General features: G+C 36.6%; 1 protein-coding gene across 1 annotated transcript; it reads right to left on the bottom strand.

Moving 5' to 3' along the window:
• Nucleotides 1–340: 340 nt before the first annotated feature.
• LOC145108012 (transcription factor bHLH87-like) lies at nt 341–2,002 on the bottom strand. The gene is made up of 2 exons (XM_079044994.1): nt 1,757–2,002; nt 341–1,674 (listed from the first exon to the last, which is right to left on the bottom strand). Exon 2 carries the CDS (start codon nt 1,657–1,659, stop codon nt 556–558), a length of 1,104 nt encoding a protein of 367 aa, XP_078901120.1. The 5' UTR covers nt 1,660–1,674; nt 1,757–2,002; the 3' UTR covers nt 341–555.
• Nucleotides 2,003–12,713: the final 10,711 nt, after the last annotated feature.

The following is a 12,713-nucleotide window of genomic DNA, read 5'->3' as shown; positions in this document are numbered from 1 at the left end:
TCATAAAAAAATCTTGGAAAAAACATTGATGATAAATTTTTTTAGTAATTCAAGTTTTGATTTAATTTTCTGACAACTTTAGTGCATCAACAGAAAGATTTAGCGTCGATGTGTTTTTTTTTTATTTTTTTTTTGCAAATCATGTTATTTTTGTAATATCTAAAGATTCATTTTGTTGATTTGCCAAATTTAAAGAATCGATACACTTGTTAAACGATCTATTTTATATATATATATATATATATATATATATATATATATATATATATATATATATATATATATATATATATATATATATATATAAAAAGAATAAAAAAGAACAACAAACATGGTTTACAATTAAAAATTAGGTATTGCAAAATGTGTAAAATTTAGTAAAACACAATGATGACGCAATTATGATCAAATCTCATTAATCTTTAATCAAATAAAATTAGGGGTTTCTTGATTCATGATGAACTGATCATAACTCGATCATGAGTTCTTGGAGTTAACACCTGATTTTGGCGACCGGATCTTAGTCCTTTTTCTGCAGCATCAAGTACAAGTGGTTCAAGCAGGTGGTCGGTTAGGGTAAAGTTGTTGATGATGATGATGGGGTAGTAAAAAAGGGGTTTGCATGGGAAAAGGTACACCTAGAGTGATATTAGGGTTAATGTTTTGCATAATTTGACTTGTACTGCTTGCAGTAATAGTTGTACCACATCTCACGTAATCTAGCTTCTGTCCCACCTGCTCCAATGCTTTAACTTGCGATCTCAAGAACTTCAAGTAATTTGCAGCTTCATCTAGCATAGAAGCTGTATCCATTTTGTTTCCACCGGGGACCAGTTTCTGTAAGACCCTTATTTTTTCACTGATTCTTTCCCTGCGCTGCCGTGCAGCCACGGTCTGTGGATCTCTAGATATCCTCACATTTTTCCTCTTTGGCTTCTCCACCGCCTCCTCATCGGCGAAACTCACCGGCCGGAAAGCTGCCGCTCTGTACATCATCTCTTTCATCTGAGCAATCGCCTCCGAATCGGGCTCGTCGGAATCCATTGTTTGCCGGAAATTTATATTTGACGAAGTGGGTAGACCTGGATCTGATCTGGGTCTCTTCAATCTTGATGGGTTGTCGTCGTAAAATCCGTTAGTATTCTTCCTTAGCTTTTCCGATGAGCATTTGGAAATAATGCCTTCATCCATATCTTTTGTGATGGAATCGCCAGATGAAACGCCGTTATTGTTACATAGATTTTTGTAATCTGAGAAAATGACGGAAATGCACTCGTCTTGATCCGGTGACGTATCGGCGGCGCCATTGCTATTTGTGGCGGAAAGTAAGCAGTCGAGTGATTCCAGTGAGTTGACCGTGACGGTGGCGGTTACAGCTGCTGGATCAGTGGTGGTGATGGTGATGGGAATTACGTTCTTGCCCTCATTGAAGCCATTGCCAGCCATCCCCTGAGACCAATATTGACTTGCAGTACCAAAACTTGAGGGTACAGGATTAGAACTGATTTGACGGCCGCCGGCTGCAGCTGTTAACTGGCTCAGGATGACATTTTCTGAGCCAAAAACGAAGCTTTCTCCGATTTCGCGCTGTTGCTGATGATGATTGGTGTTACTCAATGGGAACGACGACATGTTTCTTTCCCAGCCCAAATCTTCCATAATTACTCTAATTTCCTGCCGATTTCAACAAAAGGAAACCTTTAACACAAATCGATGATTCTTCAACTAAAAATAAACGTGATTACATCCAACATACCCGAGTCAAATGAGTGAAAACAGATCGAATAAAAGATTATCTGAAGTTTATAATTCACAATGCATAGGATGCAGCAATAATCTCTAAAGAGGTATGAAAGTTGCAGAAGAAGAGAATGGAGATATATCAATGATCTATAGGAGGACTTTTTTGTTTGGGCGTGGACATATGCTCATTGATGATGTATTTTATATATATGGAAGAGCAATTGGTACAACTTAAAAGTACAAGAAATGCTTACTTTGAAAACAAAGCTAAGGTTATTTGGTCTGGTGGGACTACATTCTTTTTATTGTCTATAAAATTATCTCAATTTCAAGGGCTCTTCCCCAAAAATACCCAAGGTTGGTGTCTACTTCACATCATTTTACCAACAAAATAATAATTTATTACCAAATAAATATCCAAGTAGATTTTACTCTTTTAGGCTACAGGTAAAAAAAAAAGGTCTTTGATAGTAATTTTTTTCAATAAAAACCGACCGTAATTTCGGAAAATTTTATTAATTCAAAATAAAATATCTATTCTAACAAATGAATAAATTTATTCTACTATCGATAAATATCACAATATTAGAAATTTTCATTACTATTATATGTCAGCTATCATGCTATATGTCAGCCTATTAATTCTCAATTTTAAATTTTAAATTTTAAATTTTAAATTTCCCACTCTAATTACATTAAATTTATAATTGATTTTTCATTTTAAATTTCACACTCTAATTACATTAAATTAATAACATTAGAATAAAAAATAAAATAAAATAAATATAGATTATAAGGTAATATAATTTCATTTGTTTATTTAAATCAACGATTATAATTTTATATAACTAAAACAGTATCTCATTATTAATAATTTATTTAAAATAATTTATTTGAAATAATTGATTAATAGTTTTAAATTTTTATTATGAAAGTTACTTAATTTTATAACGTTGGTTCTCACGAGTTATAAACTAGTATAATAATATGTCGGAGACTCTATATGATATGGAAAGAAAAAAAAACTTAAGATAGCCCAGGGCTTGCGATGCAAACAACCTAATTAACAATCATTTATTTTAATATATATATATATATATATATATATATATATATATATATATATATATATATATATATATATATATATATTTGAGTTTTTTAAAATTCAAAATCATTAATTATAATATCAAGGTCAATATTATCCAACATATCTTTATTGAATAACATGGTTAAACCATTTGGTTTTTCATAGTTTTTTAATAACTTCATTTAAAAAAAAACATGTTTTCGTTGATGTTACAGTAAATATAGAGTTAATAAGATTTGTTATGCAGCTAAAATATTTGAATAACAATTTTATTCTATAACACACTCTAAGATTTTAAATGCATACATAAACATACTTGACAAAATAGTTTAACACTTTGACTTCCAAAACAAATCATAGTTATTTTGAGAAATTTGTTACACAAAATTACTACAACTTTTTTTAAGCTCAATGTAATCTAAGGATTTTAATTTTTTTAATCATACAAAATGTAACATCCGAATAGCATGTATTATTATTTAACTCTTAACTTTATCAAAAGTTGCACAATTGCTCGCTTATGGAAAAAGCTTCTCGTTTTGGCTATACGGTGGACGTACTTGAGGGTACGCGCAATGTACTCGTGTAATGCGGGATCATGGATGCTCTACTAGTACGCTGGACATACTAGCCAAGTCAATAAATCCTAATTTTAAGGGTTGCTCCCTATTTAAACAACCTTATACTTTCCTTGGACTATCCTTATCAGCCGCCATTCCCTCCTCAAACCCTAGTACTTAGTCTAAGTTGTTTGTGGGAGTTTGGGAGCTTATTAAGTGATTTTGGTGCATATTGTTGAAGAAGGAGGCTAGAGAAGAAAGAGTTGTTGCTTGCAAGCTTGTAGATCCATAAACCTTTTCTCATTGTGCATCTGTTTGTTGGAACCTGAAAGTGAACCTCTAGCAATCGTCCAGTAAGTTCCGAAGTCAGTTTCAGTTCCGAAATGTAATTGTTCCGTAGTCAGTATGTGGTTCGATGTGAAGACTTAGTTCAAAGTAGAAGACCAGAGAAGAGGTTCCGAAATAAGTGAAGACATTCCAGAATGGAGTTTGCGTCCAGAATGAAGTTTGTGTATATCAGTATGTATTAATTTATTTATCATTTAGCTTGATGTAACATGTCGTAGGACTTAGTCTCTTTTGTTTTCTTAGATAATCAGAGTATCAGGAATAACTCTATTATTCGGTCCTATGTATGTTTTTGGGTTAGTACAATGTAACACATTCTCCTATTTAAGGAGCATTCAATGACAATATCAAGTGACAGATTGCTTCACCAAAGATATATATTTTTATATTTACTTCACTTGCACCTTTCTCTCTAATCTATCTTTCAAACATTCATTGTATTCATTTATTGTCTTTACTTGATCATATTCATTGTCTTATATTTAATACTTGAAGTACTTTGTTGATTTTCATATTCAGTCTTGACTGGTCTTGCTAGACTCGACTGGAACCATTAAGTTAGTAGCAAACATTGATTTTAAGCATTAATTCAAGGTTTAAGTTTTCAATCATTGTCACTGCGCAACCAGATCCTTGTTCTCACAATTGGTATCAGAGCTTGAGTGGTTGTCCTTTGAATCCATAAGAACATATTATAGTTGATTCGATATTACCTAGGTATTTCGATCATTTCTGTGTTTAGGATAAAAGTTCTTCTATATACCACTTTTGCTCAAGATATATTAACTTCAATGGCTGCTTCTAATACTCAACAAATATACTTAATGCAATAACAAATAGCGTGGGTTGCCCTACACGTGCCCCACTGCTAGTTGTTGAAGAATATGATCACTAGAAAGTCAGAATGGAAAGATTTTTACTTGGAAAAGAAATAGATGAATCTCTCTGGAGATCCGTTAAAGAAGGTCCTCATGTTCCAGTTCGAACCATTGTTAAAGATGCTGTTGAAACTCTCATGGGACAGGATCAACAATGAAAAGCACCTCTCACTGTTGATGATCTTGAAAAGTTGCATACTGATCAAATTGCTTTTTCGGAAATGGTGTTTGGTGTTCCACCTTCTCTCTTTGAGCACATCAAACTGTGCAAGTCCGCAAAAGAGATTTGGGACACACTTCAAGATTTGTTTGAAGGGTAAGAGAACACAAAGGAGAAGCGCCTGACTTCGGTTGTCAATGAGTTCAATACTTTCACTACAACACCTGGTGAATTCGTTGCCTAAGTTTCAAACATATATCGAATCGCCGTCAACAACATGACAGGTCATGGGATAGTCCGAACTCTACTTGAGTACAATCTCAAGTTTATTTACAGTCTTGGAAAGGGATGGGGAAATATGAAATCATGTCTTCAGAGCAATGGGTCTCTGAAAAAGCTCAAGCTCTATCAACTTTTCGATGAGCTTCAAGGTCATGAGTCAAATGTTGCACAAACTCTACGCGAACTCACTGGAGGTCCTTTAGCTCTAGTAAGTTCCTATGATCCACAAACCTCATACCCAACCGTTTCGGACCCTCTCACCACTGTTGTTCCTTATATATGTAACATCTGGATTCCCAAGTATCTTATTTTAAGTACTTATCTTGAGTTTTAGGGAGGGACTCGGCGAGTAGGCGCTCAGACTCGCCGAGTAGTAGCGCGCATTTCTTGTCTGATTTAATGAAGGACTCGACGAGTCGATGCGTGGACTCGGCGAGTCCGCGCTGTAAATTGAAAGCCTAATTCTCGGGGTCTGTGCCCTATTTAAAGGCCTTTATAGCCTCCATTGCGGCCACTTCACCGCTGAGAAACCCTAGAGAGCAGAGAGAGCGTTTGTGGTGCAAAAGGAAGGCTAATTCACCATTTCTTGTGTGTTTTAGCAAAGGAGAAGTGGTTTCCAACAAGAGGAGGTCAAGGGAGCTGTGGATCTAGGGTTTTCAAGTTCAGATCTACACTATTGAGGTATCAAATCGAACTTCCTTTCTGTTTTGGGTTAAGATCTATGATTTAGGGCTTTCTATAACATTTTAGGGCTTGAAAAGTTGAGTGTATGGTCCCTTGCTGGGTTAGACCTCAGATCTGGACCCATAGAGGTCCAGAGAACCTTCCCCATTCTGCTTTATGTTTGTTCATGGAGGAAAGGAGACTAGGTTGCCATTTTAGAAGCCATTTCACCAAGGAAAGCCTTGGGTGCATTGCATGCGAGTCAAGTTTCTACCTTTACGTGGTTATTGGTCGTGGGGAAGTCAGATCTATAGATTAGAGAAGCAGATCTGACCTCAGAAGGTCATTTGAGAGTTGTTATGGGAGCAACTTGCCGAGTCCATAAGTGGACTCGACGAGTCGAGTCGGGGTTTCCCCGCGATTCGTGACAGGTGTAACCTGTCGAGTGGAAGGATGACTCGACGAGCCAAGGGAGGCTAGAAGGATTCAGAGGACCCGCATGGACTCGCCGAGTCGCCCATGTGCACTCGACGAGTCGGGTCAAAGTTTGACCGTTGACTTTCGTTGACCTTAGGGTTCTGGTCAAGACTGATTCAAGAGAGTTCAGGGAAGGGTAGAATGGCCTTCAACCAAATCTTTAGGGATGAGACTTTGAGAGAATATTGATCGAGGATGTTATTTGAATAATAGGAGGAAGCTAGGTCGGGACGTTGAGCACGAGAGTTTATCCGACTTCGTTGAGGTGAGTCTTCTCACTATACTGTACCTGGAAGGGTACCTATGTGTGACCGGGACGTCTTATATGCTATGAGATATATGAGCTGTATGTTGTTATGTGATATGTATGTGTTATGAATGTTATGTATGATAAGGACCGGAAGGTCAAGAGGTTGCAGACCGGAAGGTCGATACGGGTAGGACCGGAAGGTCTACCGGGATTTGGGACGGAAGTCCCCTGAGACACTTGGATCGGAAGATCCTACAGATTTATGGCCTGGAAAGGCGTATATGTGGTGTGTGGTATTTTGGGGAACTCACTAAGCATTTATGCTTACAGTTGTGTGTTATGTGTTTCAGGTACTAGCGAGGATCGCGGGAAGGCGCCGGCATGATCTGTACACACTCATAGAGAATATGTTTTGAGATTCTGGGATTTGTTTGTTATTATGACAGTGGATACAGTTTGTTTGATATTGTTTTGATGAATAAAAGTATGTTTTAAAAATAAAAAAAAATTGTTTTGGAAATTTACGTTGTTACAAGTTGGTATCAGAGCCTTGGTTTGTGGGATTCAGGTGCATCTTCGGATTTATCTGAACTCAAACTGAGGATTTGAGGAAGTTTTTCATAAAACAAACAATTTTTATAAGAGAGTAAAAGATTTTGAAAAAGACAGAACAGAGCAGTGTGTACGATCAGCCAGCGCCCGAACGGTGATTTCCCAAAATACCCTTACATTATGTGTTATGAGATATGATATGATATGTTATGCATGCTAGAGTAGGCTAGGTATTCATATTAGGACTAGAGTGGCCTGATTTGTGATGACTTAGCCTAGGAGATTACTGCTGCTATGAGATGCCTCGAGAGTAGGCTAGGTATTCATATTAGGACTAGGTATTCATACTGGCTGAAGTCAGGGTTTTCAAACCGAACCGATTATGCATTGGTTTCACACACAAATACCTATACTTCATGATTAGCTCTAGCTAGCCATATGAGGTAGTATTTTCGCATATCACTACTGTTTTCAGTAACGAACATTCATGATTTTATATAGAATCGATAATGCTACTTACTCACTAAGGAAAATATCGGATTTTCTTGGAAACATACAAGACATTCATGGTTCATTACAAAACTAATACACTACGTTTTCACTAAAGAAAATATCGGATTTTCTTGGAAACATACAAGACATTCATGGTTCATTACAAAACTAATACACTACGTTTTCACTAAAGAAAATATCGGATTTTCTTGAAGCTATACAAACACTTCTGTTAAAAACTACTGCTTATGAACTCACCAGCGTTATGCTGATATTTTCAAACTGCTTGTATTCTCAGGAAATCAGTAGACAGTTACTTGCTGGATTTTGAGGAACTGAAGCATTAAGAGTTTTTAAGTTTTTAAGTTTTTACTATACAAAGCTATTGGATGTAATTCAAACAAAGTTTCAGACAAGTTTCAAGTGATGTAAACATTTTTGTTTAAGTATTCACTGTAATGGTTGTGTTGCTATGATTGCTGTTATTCATTGGTTGTGATACTACACATGACGTCCTCCGCCCCGGAACGTTTCCGTCTTTCTGGTTTCGGGGTATGACATACATTCATGAGAGATCATGCTAATAAGATAGAACATACAAATTATAATAGGCAAAATTTATGTAACAAACGAGAAATCTATTTTACTAGATAAGTATTCACGGTTCAAACTACTTTGTTAAGAAAAGGATATAATTCAATCTTTACCTAAACGAATTAAACCAAAAATGTGAGATACTACTTCATGGCATAGCAATATACTTGTTATGTCGCGTTTTGTAACCAGAGTCTCCTAGAGGGAGAGCGTGAGTCTGTGTATAGATCTATACGGCATTGACCATCCCACACCTTGTTGCTAGCTATAATGGGACCTGCAGGTCTATAGGTGACAAATGTCATACCATTTTCGACGTCTGAATAACATCGTGTTTTATACTAGTCAATCAAGCATGGTTATAACCTCAATCACATTTTAACCCTAATTAACCAGTTTCATTATAGGGTAGTTATTACACCAGTAGTGTATTTTTAAGAAATACTACTGCATCAACCATTTTTCATAAACAAAACAGAAAATATTCTTCTTATAATTTTATGGTGAGTTAAAATTATGTTATCCTTTGTTATTAGTTCAATAACACTTAAACCGAACGGTTTTATGGTATTAAAACTACTTTTCAATTGTAATAGAAAATAAGGGGATTTTCTGGAACTCATTCTATCGTATTCTTAAAACTGAGGCAACCATAAATGAAACTAATACTTATGAACTCACCAACTTAAATGTTGATACTCTCTTTCAAAATAACTTGTATTCTCAGGAATCCAGTAGACAGGTACACTCCCAGAACTTTTGAGAAGACAGCCTGGTACCGTGCTGCGTCTGTTGTTTTTTACTTTACCTACTTTTGATGTCAAATATCTAATGTTTGAACATTTATGTAAAAAATTATACATTATTAATGCAATGGTTGTTGTACTTTGATTACTATAATGCATGTGTTGTGATACTTGACATGAAGTCACCCACCCCCGGACGTTTCCGCCGTTCTGGTTTGGGGGTGTGACATACGCCCCGCGTACTAATCTGAGGCCCCCGATCGTTGCTTTTGAGTACGCTGAGCGTACCTAAGGGGGTACGCCCCGTGTACGTGCATCAGTGGGCTTATGGGTTTGTTTCATGTTTGGGCTTCGTGCATGGGTTTGGGTTTTGTGTGTTGGGCTTTTGATCAGGGGAATCTTAGAGTCTTGGGCTTCTGTATGGATATGTCTAGTTGGGCCAAGATTTTATTGGGCCTTGGTGGGGCCAATGGTTTGGACTTTAGAAGGCTCAATAGGCTTGGACCTTTGCGCCATCGGAAAATTATTATTGGACTAGGAACTGTTGGGCTTTTGGTTAAGGCCCATAGGGGGTTGGGCCCAATATGGAAAATTGGGCCTTTAATGGGCTTTTATGAATCTTATAGTTTTGGGCATGGCTGGTTTTGGGCTTGGGCCTTGGTTATGAGTCTTGTTGGGCCAGGGGTAAAATGGTCATTTTACCCCAAGTTTAGATTATGGATCATGGTTTGCAATTTAGTTGCTAATTGGATATTGTGTTGGTAATTGTTAGTTTGGGAATTTGTCATGGCACCAGCTAGGGATTTCTTGCAGTGAGCTTTAGAAATCGAGGTGGGTTTCCTCACTGTAGTATGGGTCGAAGGTACCAATTCCGACCCATTTGGTTTATGTATTGTAGGAAGACCCGGGGGTTAGCCTTGGCAGCATGTATGAAAGACCAGGAAGCGGCTCCTGGCACACTGTATGCAAGACCAGAGTCTGAACTCTGGCAAGTAATTAGTTAAGTAGTATTGTTTGTATGCTAGTTGTTTTTGTGATACTTGCATGGAAGATCAGGAGGTGGTTCTTCGCACTTGTCTGTAAGACCCAGGGTTGTGGCCCCCAGCCTGGCAAGAAAGACTAGGAGGTGGCTCGTAACATAATGACAAGACTATGTGCGGTACATAGCACCTTTAATGATTATCATATATGAATGATATGTATGGCTCGCGGTTATGTATGGATTGTTTGGATCATTGGATATGTATGGTATGTGGTATTTGGGGAACTCGCTAAGCTTTGTGCTTATGGTTTTCAGTTTTTGTTTCAGGTACTCCATTTTTCAAATGAAAGAGCTTGGGACGATCACAACGCATACACCCGTGTTTTCCGCAATACGTGATCTTTGGGATTGAACTCTGATAATTGTTTTATTTGAAATGATTTTCAATGTTTTGAACAAGGTTACAATAGTGTTCTAACTATATTGAAAATGAAATTTTTAACTTGGATTTTTGGGTCGTTAAACACACACACACACACACACACACACACACACACACATATATATATATATATATATATATATATATATATATATATATATATATATATATATATATATATATATATATATATATATAAGAGTAGGATCAAATGAGAACACTAAAAAGGTTAAGAACGCGAGAATAAATCTGGACCATTTAAATACTTAAATCTAAGGTCATTATTGAAAGGGGGATTTATGAAAAATTCTTAAACTAATGGCATTAAAATGTAACTTTTAAATGGTTAGAAGGACATAACAGGAATTTCAACTTTACTATCTCCTATAATTTCTCACCCGTTCATATATTTCCTTTAATCTATCGTGTATATATTTCCACCTCTTCTTTTTAGGGTTTCATAAAACTCACGCCATCATCGATCTGGGCATCACCTACAACCCACCACGAAGATCTGTTCCCATCATCATTGGTCTCGGTAGGTGCAGCAAGGGCTGCTCAAACAGTTTTTGGCTGCTTCTCCTTCGATTCCGGTAGCATATGCGAAGGGGAGGAGAACATTTGGCCCGATGGAACAAGGCAAGCGGAAACAGCAGCTCCGGTGCGGGTTTTCGCCGTGGTGCTCGATAGAAGAAGAGGAAGGTGCGAGGGGACGAAGAAACAAGCAGTAACAATGATCTGTCAACAGAAATCGATGGGTGACGACAGGGGCAGTTCATCTGGTAACGCTTCTTTTTCTTTTACTTTTAATTTCACTGTAAATCAATGGGGCTTAATGATGGGTGTTTGGCTTTGATTTTCCAACAGAAACCGATGGGTTTATATTACTAGATTTAGATTGGTGTTTTGTTTGCTGGAAGTTGATATGAAGAAGATGAAGCAATAATCCCAATGGTTGTATTTCTTGTTTGCAGGAAATCACGAGAACAAAACAAAATTTGTTCTTGACTGTAACTTGATAGGAAGGAAGAAGAAGGGTAAAAACGGGTTTGGTTTTTGTTTTGGTTGATTCATTTGAAAAGAACAAGGAAAAAGAAAACGAGGGTAATAGATGTGAATCAGTATTACGGATTGATTAATTGTTAATGATTAGAACTATGTTTTTTAGATAAAGTTTCAGTTGTAATCTTATATGAATACAATGTCAAATGTTTCATTTGTAGTTAAACATCAATGAATAGAAGTATATTATAATTACATGATTTCATGTCTTAATGATTTATGTTTTGAACAGGTGTAATTTAGAGCTTGATGTTTCTAATAAGGATAACCTTAAAGCATGGAAATTGCTCGCTTATGGAAAAAGCTTCGCGTTTTGGCTGTACGGTGGACGTACTTGAGGGTACGCGCAATGTACTCGTGAAATGCGGGATCATGGATGTTCTGCTAGTACGCTGGGCGTACGTGTGGTACACTGGGCATACTAGCCAAGTCAATAAATCCTAATTTTAAGGGTTGCTCCCTATTTAAACAACCTTATACTTCCCTTGGACTATCCTTATCAGCCGCCATTCCCTCCTCAAACCCTAGTACTTAGTCTAAGTTGTTTGTGGGAGTTTGGGAGCTTATTAAGTGATTTTGGTGCATATTGTTGAAGAAGGAGGCTAGAGAAGAAAGAGTTGTTGCTTGCAAGCTTGTAGATCCATAAATCTTTTCTCATTGTGCATCTGTTTGTTGGAACCTGAAAGTGAACCTCTAGCAATCGTCCAGTAAGTTCCGAAGTCAGTTTCAGTTCCTAAATGTAATTGTTCCGTAGTCAGTATGTGGTTCGATGTGAAGACTTAGTTCAAAGTAGAAGACCAGAGAAGAGGTTCCGAAATAAGTGAAGACATTCCAGAATGGAGTTTGCGTCCAGAATGAAGTTTGTGTCTATCAGTATGTATTAATTTATTTTATCATTTAGCTTGATGTAACATGTCATAGGACTTAGTCTCTTTTGTTTTCTTAGATAATGAGAGTGTCAGGAGTAACTCTATTATTCGGTCCTATGTATGTTTTTGGGTTTGTACAATGTAACACATTCTCCTATTTAAGGAGCATTCAATGACAATATCAAGTGACAGATTGCTTCACCAAAGATAGATATTTTTACATTTACTTCACTTGCACCTTTCTCTCTAATCTATCTTTCAAACATTCATTGTATTCATTTATTGTCTTTACTTGATCATATTCATTGTCTTATATTTAATACTTGAAGTACTTTGTTGATTTTCATATTCAGTCTTGACTGGTCTTGCTAGACTCGACTGGAACCATTAAGTTAGTAGCAGACATTGATTTTAAGCATTAATTCAAGGTTTGAATTTTCAATCATTGTCACTGCGCAACCAGATCCTTGTTCTCACAATTGGTATCAGAGCTTGAGTGGTTGTCCTTTGAATCCATAAGAAC

The sequence above is a fragment of the Lactuca virosa genome, chromosome 4 (genome assembly GCF_052849685.1).
Source record: "Lactuca virosa cultivar CGN04683 chromosome 4, Lactuca_virosa_CGN04683_v6, whole genome shotgun sequence".
Lineage (NCBI taxonomy): Eukaryota > Viridiplantae > Streptophyta > Magnoliopsida > Asterales > Asteraceae > Lactuca > Lactuca virosa.
The sequence above is the reverse complement of the archived record's forward strand: the minus strand, read 5'-3'. Positions and strand labels throughout refer to the sequence as shown.

Bases quoted from the DNA above. Each gene is read 5' to 3' on its own strand.
- LOC145108012 (XM_079044994.1), bottom strand. From the start codon at position 1,659: ATGGAAGATTTGGGCTGGGAAAGAAACATGTCGTCGTTCCCATTGAGT.